The sequence below is a fragment of the Cyprinodon variegatus genome, unplaced genomic scaffold (assembly GCF_000732505.1).
Source record: "Cyprinodon variegatus isolate N-32 unplaced genomic scaffold, C_variegatus-1.0 Scaffold1277, whole genome shotgun sequence".
In the NCBI taxonomy this organism is placed as follows: Eukaryota; Metazoa; Chordata; class Actinopteri; order Cyprinodontiformes; family Cyprinodontidae; genus Cyprinodon; species Cyprinodon variegatus.
Window position 1 is genome coordinate 1 of NW_015151730.1, and position 19,880 is coordinate 19,880.

Consider the following 19,880-nt stretch of genomic DNA (forward strand, 5'->3'; position numbering starts at 1 on the left):
TTTTTTACAGTGTAGGGTACTTTTCCAAAGTTCATCATAGGTTACCTTCCCTGAACATTAGAGCACAGTTCTGGATTTAGAGGGTACTGTTGAGACATTTGAAGTTCATTTCTTGATCTTTTCCAGCCACAGTTTTGAAATGTCCAATAAACAATAAACTAACAGGGCTTCTACTGGTAGTTTGATTTTTGCCCAGAAGGAAAAGTATCTATTTTCCTTAATTAATTCCTTAATGCAGGTTAAATTTCCAAAAATGTGGGTTTTTTTTTTTCTTCAAACATTTAAGGTATTTATTTCAAGAAGTATCAGTGACTAATTTGAATTACAGCAAACTTTCTTGACCTTCCAATAATTTTCCTCGAGTAGGCAGTTTCTGCACCCTATTAAGTAACCATGAATGTACCCTGTGATTTCTGGAAAATAAACGCAAAATGACTTGAACATTGGGGCTTTATTATGTATTTCCATTTTAAATGTGTTTGCATCATGTCAATGAAGGCTTTATATGAACATAATTACTTGGTGTACAAATGTTGTCAAAATCAGCTTATGAGTATTTAAACTCCCCTAACAACCAATTATCCCTCTTAGCATGTCCACATTTTGTGTTCTCCTTGCAGATTTACTTCTATGCATCTTATGTGTTTAAAGAGGCCGGCGTATCTGAGGATCAAATTCAGTACGCCACAATCGGCACGGGGACCTGTGAGTTTACAGCATGCATTATGTGTGTAAGTGTCCTCCATTTATGCTGGCTGTGTGCAACTTGCTGGTGAGAGGGAGTGAAGCTGTCCACTATGAATTTTTATATTATTACTAATATTGAATAGCATCCACCATGAACAGAGTGATTTAATGTAAAGTTAAAGGGCTAAGCAGTAACATATGTTGCTCAGTAGAGAATTTTTCCTTTTTTAACCATGGAAATATTTGAGTTCAATTTCATAGTTTTTTCCTTAATCATGAATTAATTACATTTTTAATCATGCTGCATTTTGTAGCTGTTTTCAAGCAAAGGCCAAAAGAGATACAGAATCTCAGCTGAGAGGTTAAAGACATGAAAAAACTTACAGGTTTTACAGAAACTGTAAACAATATCTCAGCATGTTTGTTGGATTGTTATTAGCTTTTAAATACAAACACTTGAATACACACTTTAATCATTTTTTTATTGAGAAAAAATATTATTCTTAGGTAAATAATCTCAGCTATCTACAAAAACAAAAAAAAGTTCCTAAAATTCCCCTTTTTACTCCCAGAATCTGTTGGTTGAGCGCAAAGGTCGGAGGTTCATGTTGATGGGAGGTTTCCTCCTTATGACCATCTGGACTATCGTCTTCACAATCGCTCTGTCATTTGAGGTAATAAACATTACGAGCGACAAATCTTTGTGGATTTTACTTTTTATTATTATAACGAATCATTAAAACTAAAAAAGTTTATCTGATATTGTGTTGTTTAATGTAAGCAGCATTGATTATTAGAAGCTTTTGGTTTTGAGGATTTATTCAGCCTTTTTTTTAAGATAATGAAATCCTTCTTCATCCTCTCATTTGCAAATACCATCAGAGTTATGTATCGTGGGTGTCGCACCTGAGCGTGGCCTGCATCTTCACCTACATTCTCAGTTTTGGGATGGGACCAGGTGAAATGAGAAATTTGCTGTCATCAAAGATAGAAAACAAGATAAATTGGTGGTTTTATAAAACCCTTTTGAAGCTCATCCTCAAAAATCCACTAATGTGTTCCTTCCCCAATTCTTAAAGATCAGTGATGCTGCAAATTAGATCAAATAATTCTGTTCACTGTAATAGCTCTAATTACTCATCTACCTTTGGATATTTTTTTTTTTTTTATGTTGAACCATTTCTCCTCCATAATGTAATCAGTTAACAAAATCAGTTATTAAACAGTTAATAAAATGATCAATAATTGTTGTATTTGTAATAAAAAAAAATCTGAAACACTCTTTTCAAATGCCCATCTCACCTTTTTTTACTTTTCTGATTTTAATCTTGAAAAGTCAACTAGTTATAAAAAGGTTTGATATACTTACTGACCAATTTTCTACTTTCTCACACAGCTGGGGTAACCGGCGTTCTTCCCACTGAGATCTTCAATCAAACGGCTCGGCCAGCCGCCTACATGATTGCTGGCTCCATGATGTGGCTCAATCTGTTTTTCGTTGGAATGATCTTCCCATTTCTGGTGGTCAGTCAGCAGATATAACTCTTAATTTAACACCCCCACTGCACTTGTTGATGTATGTATGATGTATGATTGATGCACTGACAAGAAGTCACTGTCATATAATGCAAAGCAGACTGAATTGTTTCCACTTACATACAGTATTACCCTTAGCTGAACAGCTGCTCACTCTGGAGCTGGAGTTTCTTATTACATTTGAAAATAATGTTATTATTTCCTTTAGCATTTTCTAAAAAGATTTTCAAACCCTCTTTAGCCCTCATCCTGTCCTCTTTACTAATTTTCATGGACACATATCTTATGCTGTGAGAATGAGTTACAGGGAATGGTATGAGGGAAAAGCAGCTGAACAATCTCAAGAATACCAGTGTAAAGCAGACTGATCAAGGCCATTTTAAAATATGAGCAGAAAGTCAGGCTTCTTTGACACAAAGAATTTAGAAAATGGAGCATGGCTTTCAAGTTCTTCATATTTCTCTAGATAATGAGGAAACATTGATGAGTAAAGTCAAATCCAGAACAGAACAGAACAAATATTGAAGGATAAGGTTTGCATATAGAAAGAAACTGATGTGCTTTAAAGATTTTTTTTTATTATTTATGCTAACATGCAGACCTTGTCTATAGTTTATAAATTACATGTCCATTACCTATTTGAGAACAATGTTTTTTTCTCAGCCTCAAATGAACATAAAGCAGCCATGTTTGCAACTAAGTCTTTATTTGTCATTGTTTCTCAAGGGAAAACCACATTTTAAGCAGCTCCAAAAAATGTAAAACAAAACAGTGCAGGTAAATTGTGCAATAAATAGAAAATAACTATAAAGTAAATAAATATACAAGAGTTATAAAAGGACTGTGCAATTTACAGAATAAATATATAGATATACAAAATATATATATATAAAAGACGCAGCATTTCTCCGTGATTTTTCACTTATCTGTAACCATATTATCTGTATAAATGTAACCCCTGGCTGCACAGAAAACAAAAAAATTATGTCCTATTTTCTGCAGTCTGAACAACAACAAATCATTTTATGTGTTCTTTATTTTTCTTTCTATGTTTGCAGAGTGGACTGAGTGAGTACTGCTTTGTGCCCTTTGGAGTCATGTGCTTGTTGTCTGCTCTGTACATTGGCCTGTTTCTACCGGAGACCAAAGGGAAGTCTCTGTCCGACATTACCAGCGAATTTCACAAGATGAACTTCAAAGGCCAAAATGACAAAAGTTTGGAATTACAAACTCAGTATAAACTGGGCGAGGTGTGTCTTTCCACTGCCTTATAGTACTAGCCATCACTGCCTCACCATCAAGGCTCCAGGAAGTAATCCCAGACACCGATGTTGTGAGACTTTACCAGAAGATTATGAATATATTAAATAACTAGAACTGGAAGTTATATTTAATTAATAGTTGAGTTATTTGTATTGCCTAGTAGACTTCTTTCCACTTATAGTGTCAGACGTATGCAAATCTGACGTCTTGCGCGTGCATATTGACTATGGGAACGCTGGTCTGACGGGGTATGCTGATCTGACAGAACACAGAAAACTCAGTCTCTGGATGTTATTCGACGACTGTTAACATAACTGTTAACTTGCTGTGAAAAAAATATAAAATTTTCTTTAACATTTCCCTTTTTAAAGCATTTCATCATCAAATGTCAAACCAGTTCATTTTATTTTGCTGTTTTTCTGTTTTTGATTATGGAAAGAAAATATGATTCTACAAGCTTTGCCGGACTTTGCAGGACTTAAATAATGTATTTTCCTATCTTAGATAAAGTTTTTCTAAATTATTGTGTACATTTGATCCATATCTACTTATGTAACTCTTGCTGTTCTGAACCATGGATAGTCCCATTAAACAGGTGTCTGTATATGTTAGAAACATGATACAACAAGAGAGAACATTGTCAAACGAAAACAGTATCTGAAAACTTTTACTTATATAAATTTAGGTGAGAACATGAAGTTCAGCTCAACTCTAGTTGGATAGGCTGGATTCCCTGAATGTTTCCTTCTTGTTCTCCTTCATCTCCTGTTTTTAGTCTTCTTGGGACGGTTTTTACAAAGGCTCTTTTTATAGGAGGAGTTTGCCAGAACAGAAAAAATAAGCCAAAGGCCCAACTTTTAAACTTTTGAATCAGTGAAGCAAAGATGGCCATTTACTTGTCACGCAGAGACGGACCGGAGGAGGGAGCTCACCTTGATGCCGTGGCTCTGTGGAAGTGCAACATTAAAGCCAGAATAAGGCTGGAGTTTCACTTACATAGAGTCACACAGAACATGGAGGATTTTTATTCAGTTGTGGGGTTTTAACTAAATTTTATGTACTGTGTCAGATGAAGGACAACTACAATTTAACAAGCTCCTCATTTAATAATTTTTAGCCGACACTTGTTTTACATCAATAATTGTTTATATATATATTAAGTTGTGCAAATAAAGTGTTGCTAAAAGTCAAAAAGTCTCCTGCTTTTGCATTGTCTTTTTCCCACTCTTTGATCCTGAAATCTTCTCATCTTCACCACTTATGCTAACACCATTTTCATCATCTTCACTGTGTTTTCAGCTGTTACACTTTTATCTGCTTCCTTCACCAATGAACTTCCTGGTCTCTCTATCATTGTTCCCTCCTTAAATCTCAGTCTTTTCTTACTTCCCATCCCTCTGGGATGCCAAAGAAACGATTAAGAACTAAATAAAAGTTTCGAAGTCTAGGCAAAAAAAGGTGAGTGAAATGTTTTGGCATGAAAGTAAACAGGCAATCTAAAGACCCTTTGTCAGTAAACAATGAAAGGTAATCTGCAAAAAAAACTATTCCATAGTGATAAAAAAAAGACCATTTACTGAAAACACTTGATAGCAAAATGTCACCGACCAGGATGATTTTCTATGAGTAAAAAATATACAAAGTATTAAAGCATTTCCTACTATTTAGTTTTTCTAATACATTTAATTTACCTGAAATATGTCAGTGTGAAAACAAAGCTAAACTCGAACAAACTGTAAAAAACAAAACTTTCACAGCTTTCAGAGCAAACTTCTGATCATGACTACATTTATAGCCTAATAACTACAGGACAAATGTCTGGAGATTTTCAGCTGCAATTTATTTGATTCTCATCTCTAAACCAAGAATCTGAGACGAGACTCAGGAACAGAGTACAAAAAAACAAATATCTATAGAAAAGTAAGCTCATAACGAAATAAGTCCAAAGACGTCATAACAAAACACAAAGTTCAAGTGTCCTGAAGAGCAATCCCGTCGAGTACAATGATAAAATACCAAGGGAACATATTGTACATCTTGCGCTTTTTATACAAAACTGTCAATGCAAGTGACTCTGTACAATTTATACCCTTTGGAAAAGAAAAAGGACTGTTTTATTTGTTTTTTTTTTGTTTGTTTTTTTATTAAACCACTGCTGAGCACAATCAGTATTTGGAAGGCACTTTGCAACAGACAAAAAGCAGAAACCAAAACATTTAAGCCCCCAAAAATATTTGTCATCATAATTCAATTTTGGGAAAGAATAAAAAGTTTGTTTTCTTTCTAATAAAGTCTAAACAAATGTTTATTACATCTTTACAGCATATCCCAAGTGTCTTTAAACAGAAATACCAGTGCAGAGTGGGTATATAAAAAAAAAAAAAAGCTTGGTCAAAGAGTCGAGCAGCTGGCAGTGCGAGCGCTACCGCGGCAACGTGATAGTTCAGTGTAACCAATATATACGACTGCTGCCGCCAACCAGTGATCGACATTCAGTCCCCAGCTCTGCTCACATGCCTCGATGTGCACTTTACACGTCAGATGGCCATAACTTAACATTCCTCCCAACAACAACTGAAACTAAACCTTAATATGTACAAACTCACTACTTACAAACACGGTTCAAACAGGTTGATTCATATATATTTATATATATATATATCTATTTATATATATTCATTGTGTGTGTGCGTGTGTGTGCATGGAAGGTATGTACACTTGTTACAATCACAATATAACCATAAATAATATAGGAATGTACTAAATTACTCACAAATAATTAGCAGTATACACTCAAGAGCCATCATCCTCTCTCCACACACACACACCATCAGCCCTTCACTGTTAGACTGAGCCTGATTTGCATCGCGATACACATTTTTAACAAAAACAAGAAATAAAAGAAACTGCTAGGATTAATCTGATGTGTGAAGTGTGGCAGGTGCTTTGCAACCGTACAGATAAAACGGAGCGCTGAGGATCATTGTACTTCAGTTTCAAATATTTACAGGAGAAGGTAAGGGAGGATCAGATGAAAGGAGCTTTTTTTAATTAGAGCCACGTAGCATAAAACAGAAAGGTTTAGTGGCTTTTATTCCTGATGAGCTTTTGATTGTAAAGCAAACCAAATGGTGGGCTCAAAATAAAATGTTTGGACATGATCTCAGCCGTTAACTTACAATAGGTACGACATGATCCGAACAAGGACTCCTAAAATTTTTATTTTTTTTTGCATAATTCCGCTTTTGGGCTAATCTGAGAACACCAATTAAGGATGATTAAATATCTGCAAAGTAGAATTTAGCTTACAGAAATAAAGAAACTGAAGTGAAAAAAAAAATAAAATAAAAAATCCCACTAGATTATTTGTCAATAAACAGCTTATGTTTGTCTTTGCTACACGACTGTTAAGACTGCACATTGTAATGTCGAACCAAAGCAAGCAGCCTTTAATGCAATGAGAGCAGCAGAAATGGCTCCGAGCAAAGGATGAGGAGGAAGAGAAGTCCAGGTGATGAAGGTTTAAACCAGCTGTGAATCCCTCCCTCTGCAAAGCATCCTGCACAACACACGTTTTCACATCTCCGTTAACCATAAATTAGTAAAACAAAACAAAAAAGAACAAGATTTTCTTTGACAGAAAATTAAAGCCACACAAAAGTCAGGGTCTGAATAAATAATTAAAATATAATCTTTTAAAATATATCCTGAAAATATACCTGATCTTGATTCCCCGTTTCATGCATTCTAGAAGCTCATAAATAAATGATCCCCTCCTTTCTGCCTTCTTATCCCGTTTGGGTTGCGTCTCTGTGAACCTAAGACCTCCTATGAAAAGCAATCAGGGACTGATTTGTGGGGATGTAGGAGAAAGGTTTGAAATAAACATCAGATAATTGTCTATTTATCGAATTCTAGCCATATTAGTCCTGATTTAAATTAAATGCACTACAAGAAATTCCGACCAATCGCTTTACTTCCTGTTTTTTTTCCTTTTAAAACTAATAATTGACCAAATAATACCAAACCTACAGTAAACTGAGGCACTTTGAAAAGTGCTTAACTATCTGAGGGTTTTTAATATCAAAGTGCCTGACTGATACAGAGAGATCTGATTTTTTTTGTAAACATAAAAACATCCTACACCGTTACTCACACCCCAGTACTGATGAGTGAAGAGACTTACAATAAATTCATTTGTATCACAGCAGCATAATCTGTTTTGGAAAAGATTAAGCCCTTTAAATGAGTACATTTATTCAGTGGTGATTTAAAAAATCTGTTCTAAAACATCCCTCATGATAGTTTTACTGGGCTGATGTATAATCAGTGCAACTGAAGCATTTCTCTTATAATTTATGTAATATAAATATACTTGAAGTTGTACAGTAGATTTGATGTTTTACTGAGGTATGAATAAGAGGCAGAGGCCTAATTCTATTAGCAGCTTTTTAAAACTGGAATTAAATACGTAGATGCAGGTGTACTGTAACTGCCAACAAAATTAGATATTTAACCAATAATTTCCTACATTTACCATCAGAGTAAACTCAATTTTTTACAATAATCCCAACTGTGACTTAAATTGCTGGAGTGGGAATGTTTAAGTGTGCAGTTTTGTCAAACTCTGAAAGTTATTTTAGCCTGAACGTAGTGCTTTGGTCAAATACCTTATTTTATTTTAACTAGAAGCTTTAAGTACCAAACACTAGGTAAAGTCGGGTATAAAACAAAGGATGAGAATTTGGAAAAGTAAATAATGCCCAGTTATGTATGGTGGAAGGTCTGTGATACTGTGGGTCTGTTTCTCTTCTAAAGGGGCCTAAAGACTCTGACATGAAAAATCTGAAATACCATTATCAAAAATGATAACAGAAACGGTGCATTAGACACATAACTAGCCTAAACCCTATAGGTAACCCTGTGGGTTGAACTGAGGAGAACATTAGCTGTGGCTCCACAGCTGCTGTAATGAAAGAAATAACTACTATAACGTATCCAAACCAGAGCATTATTCCTCACAAAGTTGAAGTTGGAAGAAGCTAATACTCCTTAATTAATAGGATAGAAAAAAAAATAATAAATTTGCGACACACTTTTAGATAAGGACAGAAACATTAGGAGGCTATAATCTACGCTGGAATTGATTTTAGTTGGGTTTTATCCAGAGAGATCTAAACCATGACTTGAAGGGTTTAACTGTAATAGTCTGATACAGAGACGCTGTAATCGAGGTCGGGATTTAAAAAATAACCGTTTTTATTTTACCATTTTATTTTCATTGTTACGATGGTTCAGCTTTTAATCTATCCAGGGTGCTAGAAGAAGGACTATATTTGGAGTGCTTTATGGGGAACATAATCAAATCAGCAATGGGAAATTTGTACAAATACTCCCTAGAAAAAAGGCTGAATGTAATGAACAGCAACACAAGGAATTTTAAGTTACTTCCCAAAATTAGCTTAAGTTTTAGTTTTATTTTATTTCCTTTTTTTTCCTGGTGCTACTGTAATAAATATGAATTTATTTTAAGGTTAGCTTTCCATCTTTACCAGGGGTGTTGATGAACAAGTAACACTGATCCCTCAGGCTCTCAGCCTGTTTGCTATGTTTTATCTTCACCATGTAGCTAATTAAAAAAGAACCGAAATTCTATTAAATTCCTTCCAAAACAAAAAAACAAAACTCTGAATTGAGATAAATCTAGATGTGAGCCCTGCTTTTGCTCTGAGGTAAAGATATCTGTGATGGCTGGGATGACTGAAGATCCATTGTTAAGCTCGCTGGAGCAGTTAAAGTGAGGAAGTTAACAACTATTAACAATAAAGTAAATAAGTCATCTCACGAGAAGAACTTTGTGCAGCTGAGAAAGCTCAGAAAAAAAGAAATGTAACATAACTTTCACAGACCAACAGTGAAAAGCAAAACCTTTTTTTTTTGGTCTTTTTTTTTTTTAACACAAGCTTTTAAACAGCAAACACATCCCCGTCCGAAAACGTAGAAAAGTAGGACTTCAGTGTCAGTTTCTGACAGAAAACTGTTGGTTGAACATAAAGCAAAGAGACAAACAGAGAGAGTAGTCTTGAGGCAAAATGGTTCCCAAACACAGTTTTTTTCTGTGGGCAACCTGGCTTCGTCCTAAACGTGAAGAGGCCAAACGACTGCTTGCAAAGGCCTCTGGGAAGGTGTTACTTCCCTCCAAAGTCAATTCCACTCTGACCTGCTTCTGCGTCCACGAGAGAAGAGGCGAAAGCCGACTGGACGATCTGGAAGCCGAATGACTCGAGGAGGGACATGTTTTGTTGAGGAGAGAAGGGAGAAGTCAGAGAGGGTGCCATCTCACTTAAACTAGGCCCTAAGACCCCGAGGGTCCTCTGGGCTTTGTGAACTCGGTGCTGGTGCTTGTTGAGGTAGGACTTGGTACGGAATGCCTGGCTGCAGATTCCACAGATAAACTTCTTTTCAGGGTCGGCGTTGGCTTTAGAAGCATCTGGAGAGCCAAGGACCCCAGCAGGGGCCCCGTTGCAGGCTAAGGAAGGCCCTTCAAGCTCTGGTCCATCAGATTTAGGGGGAGACTTAAGCTCGTCGACATTGGACAATTCCCTTAACGAAGTATCAGACTCCTCCGACTCCAGGTGGGGACACTTAGTCACGTTTTCCTGTCCGTCTGAGTTGAATCGTCACAGGTGGCAGAAAGAGGAAGATGAAAGGGAAGAGATGAAGAGTGACATTGATTAGAAGACAAGTAAAAACCACCAAACTGAATGTGTTAAAATGAAAACTGACAGAACAGCCAATCTTAAGCAGCGGTTATGTCAGAGTGGCCCAAACTCTACATGAAACAGCAGCTCAGCCCAGTTACCCCACAACTGAACAGGATGCATGCTGTTCCATCCAACCAGTTAGTCGTGCTAGCTCCATGCACCCCCAATCCTTCTGCAGGACCACATTTGAGGTTAACTTGCTGAAAATTGTTCTGATGTACTGAACCAATTAGTTGCCAGAAGTCCTTTGCTGGTTTTAAACCCTTTGATATGAACTTTTCTTCTTGTGCAAGTTTTTCTTTTTGTAACAGCAGCAATCCCTCCTTCTATAGTTCAGGAGGTGATGATGTTAGAAATAAAAAAAAGTCAATCCTCCTAATTCATTTATGTCAAGAACTGACGATTTTGCAATTAAAATGTATACAATTGACTATCAGCATGTCTTTTCCAAGTTCTATTAAATGAGTACATGATAGTGAGATTTTATGTGACAGAGCAGCACAAAGTATCGTATATAAAATAGGAAGATGGTAGAGTATGGAACAAATCATGTAGGGGGCACAGCAAACATATGGAAGATTTCTAGGCCTTGCAAAAAAAAAAAAAAAAAAAAAGCTGTGAAACTGTAAAAAGAGTTTATAAAACGGATTGAAACAAATGAATTTTAAGAGAGATGGTATACATTTATGTATGCATTAATAATGCATTACTACAAGGTTTAGTTTGTGGTTGCTATTATAGCTTTTTTTCCCCATACTACACTAGCAGATGGCAGGGCCGGCAGTCAAGTCATTTGGTTGCTACAGCGTTGTGTCCTTATCTGGGATTTTTCTTCCTATTATACTAGAACTATAAATGAAAAAACGAATAAAAACCAAATTAGAACTAAACATTTTCAAAAAATAAAAGCTAAACTATCTAGTAAATACTAAACACTAATTTAAAAGAGAATTTAAAATAAAAATGAAAATTTCATAAAGATTTAAAACTTGTTAATCATCAGTACAATACACCTTCAGCATTATTTAAATGAAAAAAGAAGCACATATATGGCGCTGTCCAGCTCACGGAGCCCAACTTGTAGTTCTAATTTCTTTGTATGCAGCAGAATTGGTGCCAGTGAACCCAGGGCGAGCGTATGGAGCAGCACACTCCAGGACGATCATGCATCACTGTGCATAGATGAAGAACTACCAATGAACAAGCCAAGCAGAAACAGAAACTGAACTCTGCAGCCATAGCCATGCCAGACAGCAACACACAAACAGGCAAAGGTGCTACCTGTCTCAATGATTTAAATCCTTAAGAGAGAACAAAAACTTGGATAATCTAACACAAATTTTATTACATTATCTAAATTAGGGCTGAGCAAGAGGTAAAAAGCTCCTTCAAGAAGACAAAGCCTTTCAGGAACACACTAAATCAGGTGGTTTTATAGATGGATGCAGTATACAGTAGTATCATTTCTTCCTTCCAGATAAATGGACCATGAGTTCTCAGCATGCTGGTGTCTGCAACCCTTTTCCAGCTTTGCCGTGCACAACATTAACTCTGCAAACATGGACCATTACACTGGGATTTTATGTGCATAAAATAAATAAAAACTGCTCAAGACAAAAGAGAAAATGTTCTTAAAGTTCTTTTCCATTAAAGCTGTGAAGGTGAGACAAAAAGCATGAAAGCAGCCACTGATGTGTAATCTGGCTTAAAACATATGAAGACCTGCCAGCCTGTGTCTCTGTAGCAAATGATAACCAGAAACATAAAAAGAAGTTTCGGAGGGAGGAGGCGAGCGGGCGACTGCTTGCCTTCCACTGAGCACTGGCGTCCCATTTGGTAAGGGGTGCCGTTGTGCATCTGCAGTTCCCCCCTTGGGTCAGGGAAGGCGTGCAATGGGGCAGAAGTTGGCAGTGAGGAGCCATGGTGTGTCTTTATATGCACCTTAAGGTAGGACGCGGTGGAGAAACCTGGGGCCGAAAACAAAAACATAAAGAACAAGGCAGTTGCTTGATACAGTCAAAGCCTTGGATACAAGAGGCTAGCAACTCTGAGCATCAAAAATGCTTTCATTTAACTTCAGCCTGTCAAAACATCAGCTGAAACCACCATTAGATAAGTAATCCAACACCATGTATGAGACACTGGAGGAAATGTTGGTCTGTATCTTTGATGGGGTTTTATAACCTGACTAACAAACAGTACCCAGCAAAACTCTTTACATTTCATCACATTACAACCACAAACTTTAACATATCTTAGGAAAGATTTTATGCAACAGACCCGCATTATATTCTGTGCACATTTTTTTTTTAAACCACAAAAGAAAAAATTAAAACTGTATATTGGAAATCCGCAAATAATCATTGAGAAGGCTGCAAACGGCTCCCCGGCCACACTTTAGAAACCGTGATCTAAAGCAGTGTTTTTCAATACTGGTCCTCAAGGCAGCCTGCTCCGCATGTTTTGGATGTTTCTGAGGTTCAGCAAACCTGATTCAGATGATTGCAGTTCAGCAAAGCCTGATAATCTGCTATCAATTGATAACAGGTGTGTGAAAGCTGGGAAACATCTAAAACATGCAGGCCAGTGTGCCTTGAGGACCAGAATTGAAAAACACTGATCTAAAGCATTCAATCATAGGTCTTATACATTTACCGTCGTCCTGCTGGAAGATAACCCTCCAGTTTTTATGATCCTCCCTCAAATAAATCACTCAGCATAATACTACCACCTCCATGTTTGAGCCCAATATGTGGTGCTCAATGTGACATTCTGCTTGGCTTTCTGCTACACATAGCGTCAAATATTTGCTGTGCACAAGGCTCCATATATACATTAAAACAAGTGGCATAGTTACATTTTTTTCATTTAGATTAATCTCAAAGTAATCTTGAAATTAATCTAGATTGATAGCACTCATTTGAATTCTTCATAATGTGTGTAATACCTCCAGAATTTAAAAAAAAGGGTTTACTTTTTTAAGCCTGCAAAATACAACAAAATTTCTTCTTCTTGCTTAAGATTTTGACAGTAATAAATACTTTTTTGCTCATTTGTTAATGTGTTTTTCCTGCAAAAAAAATAAAAAAAGTGTCCCACTTTAATAATATAGTGTCTCCAAAAATCTGACACAAAATTCACCTCGCTCAACTTCTCATCTTTCACGCCTTTTTCTGCGGCGTGCTGGTCATGTATTCTCATGATAGTTTGCCTCGCAGGTAGTTTGTAAGATGGGTCACCTTTGGCCGCCTGAACAACGAGCTCGCTGGCAGCTTGTTGCTATCCACTGAGCAGGAGATTGGTTAGCTTGGCTGATAGAGCTTTGCTTATAGCTGCATCCATGTCAGCACCTCACATTCGATGTGGTAATGTCACAGTCCGCCTACACAGGTTGGAAGACTGATTCGTTTTCTCCCCCATATATACATCTATTCCAGATATCTGTGCTTAGATATCAAGATGAAAGTCTTTTTTTTTATTAGATATTTAAAAAAAAAAAAAAAAGGGAGGTGAAGACACATGCAGATAAAGCATATCAGATTTTTAATTTCTCAAAGAATTGAATAAAGCCAAATATAATGTATAAAATCCCCCAAAAAAATACATTAAAGTTTGTGGCAGTAAGTTGAACAAATGTGGTAGCCTCCAAGCCCATAGGTCAAACTATGCTCCAAGTAAACAACTTAATTGTATCTCACTAACAGCGAAAATATTTCATAGTAAAACCCATAGTGGAAAGAGTAGTCTCCTTGATTATTGGCCATAAGGAGTGGAAAACTTCAGAAATAAGGGATAAAGGGAGTTAAAAGATTTTATGCGATCATGTTAAACGATCCCACAAAAATTTATTTTAGGGAGGTAGTCGGCCATCTCCCTGCATAGGAGACTAAGGTGTTCAAAACCGCCACTTAACAGAAGTGAGAAAATAAAGTCCAGCAGTAATCAGATGTGCAACTTTTACTGAAGACCAGGAGGGCAAAGATTCCGGTTCACCTTGTTCTCCAACACAAACACAAGTGATCTGACAAGGTGTATTTGAGATTTCTCATTAAACGTACGGTAGCTCAAATAACCTGCAAACAAAACACAGACCCCATGTCTGCAACACCTTTAAATGATTTGAATATTACCTTCCCAGATTTGGTTCAACAAGTCAAACAGTTCAGTCTTAATTTCCATCAGCAAAAACAGATCAGGACTAAATCCGATTTGCAAATGTTTTATGTGTCGGACCCGTTTCTGGTAGAAGTTACCTTTATTGCAAATGCCACAGTAGTTGTGAGTTCCTTCGCTGTGCTTCTTCAGGTGGTCTGTCATGTAGGCGGCTCGCAGAAACTTGCCGCAGACTTTGCAGGGAATTTTGTCTTCGTGGCAGGCGAGGTGTGACCGAAGGCGATCTCTCGTCGCGAAGGATGCGTTACATATCTGAAAAAAATCACAGTGATTTTGAAAACACATACATGTCTCTGCTAAAGCTCAAAGGGTTTTCCATTAGTACTGGGTCCTGAAAGGTTTTTTTACCTGGCACTTGTGGGGTCTCTCTGTGGTGTGCACTTGTTTAATGTGTCCGTTCAGGTGGTCTGGTCTGGAAGAAAAGCAACAAAAAAAAAAAACAACAATGCAAGATGACTGCATGGATTTATGATGCTGAGAAGAGTTGTACTATTATTGAAAAAAACCTTCATAATAAGCAGTAAACATTGCATAGACAGAGCATAGAGCTCTGTTTAATATGTGAATCTCAATCAAGTTTTTTTTTTCAAACAAAACACTGCACTATAATTACACTGATCATTAGCAAAGCATTAAACTGTAGGCAGACAAAGCTTAATTAAGGAACAGCAGGTATTAAGTTACAAAATCACAGGAATAAAATTCCTTAGTCATTTCTCTTGCCAATAGCAAAAATAAATATTTTTGTTCTCCACATCGTAAAGAAAAGCTGATGTTATGATGCCCTGACAACTCACTATAAGTTTGCTGACCTTGGTCACTAAAATCTTTATGTCCCGTCACTAAAAAGTACAGGAAAAGTCTATGCAGCTAGTGCCAATATAGGAGATAACCTGATTTATTAAACATAATGAAGCAATATTGAAACTGCAATTATGATGTCAAATCTGGTTTATTTAAACCAGTTTGTTTTTAACCTTCACACCAGCAGGTTGAGGATCTGGATTAGAGGCACAGTCTGAGAAAATACTGAGCCTTAGCGGTCTGCTGTTACCCCGATTGAAACGGCAGATGAGCTTAAACTTCTGAGTAAGATTAACTGTTCATCAAATGTGTGGGTGAACGGAAGAGGTTCACATGGCCAAAGGTCCTTAACGTTTCAGGTGTGGCTCTGCTCCAAAACGGCCAGCCTAAACGATTGCATTACATCCTAAGCATGCCACCAATGCTGCAGAAGCCTGTTATTCAATCCACCGCTCTGCAGCAAGGTAACACCTAAAATATGCTGCAAGGTTTTGAAAACTATGACTGAGAAATGCTAAAAATAATGACAGCAGAAACAGATTTTTTTTTTTTTAATGCAGGTTATCTTTAATTTGGATTCAACTGGACTTGATCCTTAATGAAAAGAGTCCTGAAGAAAACATTGTAGTTAAAAATTGGACCCTGCCTATGATTTTGTATTTAAAAAATGGACAATAGGACTCTCAAAACTCCATAATCGCAAGCAGTCCTTGTCTCTTTTTCATTGTCATTACTCACCTACTCGTACAAATATACATTCTACATAAAAGCGATATTTAAGAGCACTAAGATCTACATAAATTGATTTTTTGATAAGTTTTTATTAAAATTGTTATTTAAGAGACAGAAACACATCATGATCTCTTTAACCCATAAAGCACAATAAATATAGTTCTAAAAAGAGCATGAATTCAGTATTTATCATCTTTGATGTTAGTATATTGATGTGTATAATTAACCACAAAAAAATAAAATGTTTTGAATATCCCACTTGAGAGTATTACTGCTGCCACCATCTGTATTAGAGGGGGGAAAAATGGTAGGGGCAGCCAATGATTGATTAAGGGGGACCATGGCCACCCCTGGCCCCCCAATCTGGCTCCGCCCGTGCTTGACAGATACGTTTTGAAGTCAAGTTTCAATATAAATTAACTTTACGATGCTGCATTATGGCTTATTGTACTTGAAAGCAGAAACTGTGTCGTTAAAAACAAAACAAAAACAAACAAAGACCCGGGGATCCAACTCACCTAGAGAAACCTTTCCCACAGCTTTGGCACACATACGGTTTGCCAACCGAGCCATCGTGGGACCGAACATGGTACGACATCCGGTCCTTGCGCTTGAACCTCAACCCGCACACAGGACACGCATAGGGCTTCTCCCCGGAGTGGGACAGCTTGTGTCGGTTCAGGTGATACACGTCCCGGAACACTTTCCCGCAGATGTCGCAGCCCACATGCCGCCTGGTCCGCTCCCGCTTGCGGTGGCTGTCCAGCGCCAGCCCTCCGGGTAACTGCATCCCGTTTTCCAGCAGCCCGGGTTGCGACAGCAAAGACAGACCGCCTCCGAGGCTGTGGACGCCCCCAGTGGAGGCTCCATGTTGCGCTTCGTGGTTCTTTAAACGAGAAGCTTCTGTGAAAGCTTTGCCGCAGGCCCCGCAGGGGAAGAGCTGCCCGTTGTCCTTCTGGTTGATGTGATTAAAATGGACAGCCTCTTTCTTCGGTCTCCCCCTTCCCCGTTTTGATCCAGGGGAGCCAGCTTCGTGATGAAACATGCTCCCCGCGATTTCCGCCGACGGCGACACGGAAAGTCCTTCAACAACCGGCTCCAACATCGGATCCCCGCCGTTCTCCAGCAGCGCGGCCGGCGGCGCCTCTTCGCTCTCATCCATCCGCATCTGCGTGCTGCTCACAAAGCCCTGGCCGTTGATCAGCAGACCCGCTCCGTTCACCAGATCTTGCTGAGCTACGGGGAAACCCAGCTCGGTGGCCCCCATGGCCTGGAAGAGACTAGCTTCTCCTCCTCGAGCCGTCGGGACTAAGATCTGCACGTTGGACTGCTTGATGACCTCCTGACATATCTCGATGACGGAGCGCATCAGCAGAAACTTGGCAGCCGTCATCAACTCTGGGAAGCACTCCAACCGAACCACGATCCTGGAGGTATAAGCGAAGTCCAGGATGTCTTTGAAAACTTTCGGGCTGATCGTGTGCATCTCCAGCTCCTTGGCGTCGCCCTCTCCCTCCGTCTGACGGCCGAACACCGACTCGAAGTACTCGCTGCAGGCGGCCAGCACCGCTTTGTGAGCGGGGAAGCTCTCCTCGCCGACGCGCAGGATCACGTCGCAGAACCTGCCTCCATCTTTTCTCTGAATGTTGAGGTTGTGTAGCATCTCGGCGCTGTGTTTGCTCACCTGGTAGGTGTACGAAGAGGTCCAAGACGGCTCCGCTACCTTCTCCATACCGAATTCATCAAACAAACACTTTGCTCGTTGGCGTTGGACCGTCGGAGGAAACGAGTGATGGCGCTTTAACGGCCCCCGATAGACCGAGGCCAGCTAGCGAGAACAGCCCGAACCAGCCGCCCCTCCCGTCGCTTTAGCATCTACAGTTTACCGTTAGCAGCAGCAGCAGGGGAAAGATGGCAGCCCCCCAGCTTCCTGTGAACTTTGGCCCTGCTTTCTTGTAGGGTGGGGGTCGCTTTTTTTTTTTGTTTTGTTTGTAAATGTTCATATTTTTTACACAATATATATATATTTTTATTGTATCTGCCTCTAAAGTTGTTTATTTCGATATTTTGCACCACAGGAGATTAATATAATTATTAGTATTGCTTATGTGGGTAAACATTTACACGCAGGTTTCTCTTCTTCCTCCTCTGTTATTGAAGCCCCTCCCCCAACCAGCCCCCCCATACACACTTTTATTTTTTTCACTATTATTATTATTACAAAAGGAACATTGATCCACCTCAAAACCAAATCTTTTTCTTAAAAAATTCTGCCACAGGAAAATGTGTGTTTATATTAAAAAATGTGTTTCTTTGGCTTTAGGTAGAATAGGCCATTTAACAAATTTTAAAAAATTATTTATCAACTTCCAAGTAAATCTATCATAATCATTAAATTTTCCAGATTTCAAAATACTAATGAATTTATTATTGCATTTTTTATCAAACAGATTGCATTGTGAAATAAACAAACTGGGCAATATTGGTGGGTAATTATTATATAACCTAGAATTTTTAATCAAGTGAATTAACGGCAGTGGAATCGATTTACGCAGTTTGTTATACTCTTTTAGAGGAACAATTTACATCATATTTAAAAAAAAATCTGAATGATTTAAAATATCGCTGTTATCCAATAAATCTGTAACATAAATACTGTCTTATTTGAGCCATTCCTTTTTGAAGATAGATTTACAACTGTTATTACTCTATTTTTCCATAGAGTTGATCTATGGGGAGAAAAGCTGTGGGTGAAAATCATTTTCCAATTATGTAAAATCTGCTTGTGAAAGTTGGACAGCTTAATTGGAATATATTGGAATCCTGTTTACCACAAAGTCCCATTTTAGAACAAAGTGTAAACCTCCTAATTTATCAAACATGATCTTGGAATGTCATACACAGATGCCCAGCTGAAATGAAAAATATACATATTAAAAGCATGAAAGAAATATGATCAAATTAAATCTGCATTTAGACATCACCCATCGACAAATTTAAATCTTATAAATTTTAATGGGTTAAATTAGAGCAGTGGTTCCCAAATGTATAAAATATAAAAAGCTGATCAGAACTGTTATCCCAGATAATTCCACTAATAATGTCACATCTTTGTTTACTTATTAGTATTTTTTTTTTTCTGAAACCATGGCTTATTTCATTTTGATTTTACAGGTTTGGCAGTAAAAAAAAAAAAATCTAAAATCCTTATATTTTGGTGTTTATATCTAAAACATTTAAGCACCACAAAAAAGCAGAAGGAAACTACCGTATTAGGTCATATTTACTAAGGCACTGTATGTCAGCTGTCAATCAGATTGCTTATAGGCATCCAGTGCTGGTATGCACATGACCATCCACTCCACACATCTAAATCTTCATTAGTTGTCCATCTGAAGTTTTAATTTTGATTCAGATCAGACCTATAGGGTCCTTTGAAAACTAACCTTTAGCTCTGATATTTGACTTTAACCCCTTTCCTCTATGTTTAATCCATCCCTTAAATAGCACTGGGCTGCCTAAATGCAGCCCTACCCTTTGGCGTTGTTCAGGGACCCAGAGTTGTGTTGTGTGAAATCAAAACCATGGAATTTGCAGCATTCCCCAGACTGCTCTAACCACAAGGCCACCATTACAGTGCACCATAAACTTTGTAACACATAACAGATTTTGGTAATTGTTGAAAAGCTATTTCCAAGTCAAGCTGAATAAATCCACCCCTGGTTGTAAAGGAGCTGGTAGCTGATTATTCTTAAATGTGAATGGCCCAAAGGGCAGTTTTATTTGAAGGTTTACAGAGGGAAATAAAAAAAAAAAAAAAAAGTCATTGCATGGTGGGGCTCTTTTCTAGCATACAATCTGTGTGTTCAAGCTAAGGTTCAAAGAGTGAATCATTTAAGTTTTAAACCTAAAAATAATCAG

At 37.9% G+C, this 19,880-nt stretch overlaps 2 protein-coding genes across 3 annotated transcripts; one reads left to right on the plus strand and one right to left on the minus strand.

The window, feature by feature from the left end:
• Nucleotides 1-620: 620 nt before the first annotated feature.
• Nucleotides 621-3,850, plus strand: LOC107102582 (solute carrier family 2, facilitated glucose transporter member 11-like; the record flags this gene model as incomplete). Its single annotated transcript, XM_015401948.1, has 5 exons — nt 621-731; nt 1,260-1,361; nt 1,570-1,645; nt 2,084-2,211; nt 3,282-3,850. Coding segments are annotated over 5 exons (633 nt in total), but the record flags the coding sequence as incomplete, so codon positions are not given.
• Nucleotides 3,851-5,287: 1,437 nt separating this feature from the next.
• Nucleotides 5,288-18,597, minus strand: patz1 (POZ (BTB) and AT hook containing zinc finger 1). Of its 2 annotated transcripts, XM_015401952.1 has the most exons (5): nt 16,478-18,597; nt 14,772-14,835; nt 14,504-14,675; nt 12,059-12,217; nt 5,288-10,153 (listed from the first exon to the last, which is right to left on the minus strand). In XM_015401952.1, the coding sequence occupies exons 1-5, from the start codon at nt 17,689-17,691 to the stop codon at nt 9,675-9,677; spliced, it is 2,088 nt and encodes a 695-aa protein (XP_015257438.1). In that variant the 5' UTR covers nt 17,692-18,597; the 3' UTR covers nt 5,288-9,674. The 2 variants fall into 2 exon arrangements, with proteins under 2 accessions (XP_015257438.1, XP_015257439.1); XM_015401953.1 differs by lacking the exon at nt 12,059-12,217 and having other exon boundaries at nt 16,478-18,582.
• Nucleotides 18,598-19,880: the final 1,283 nt, after the last annotated feature.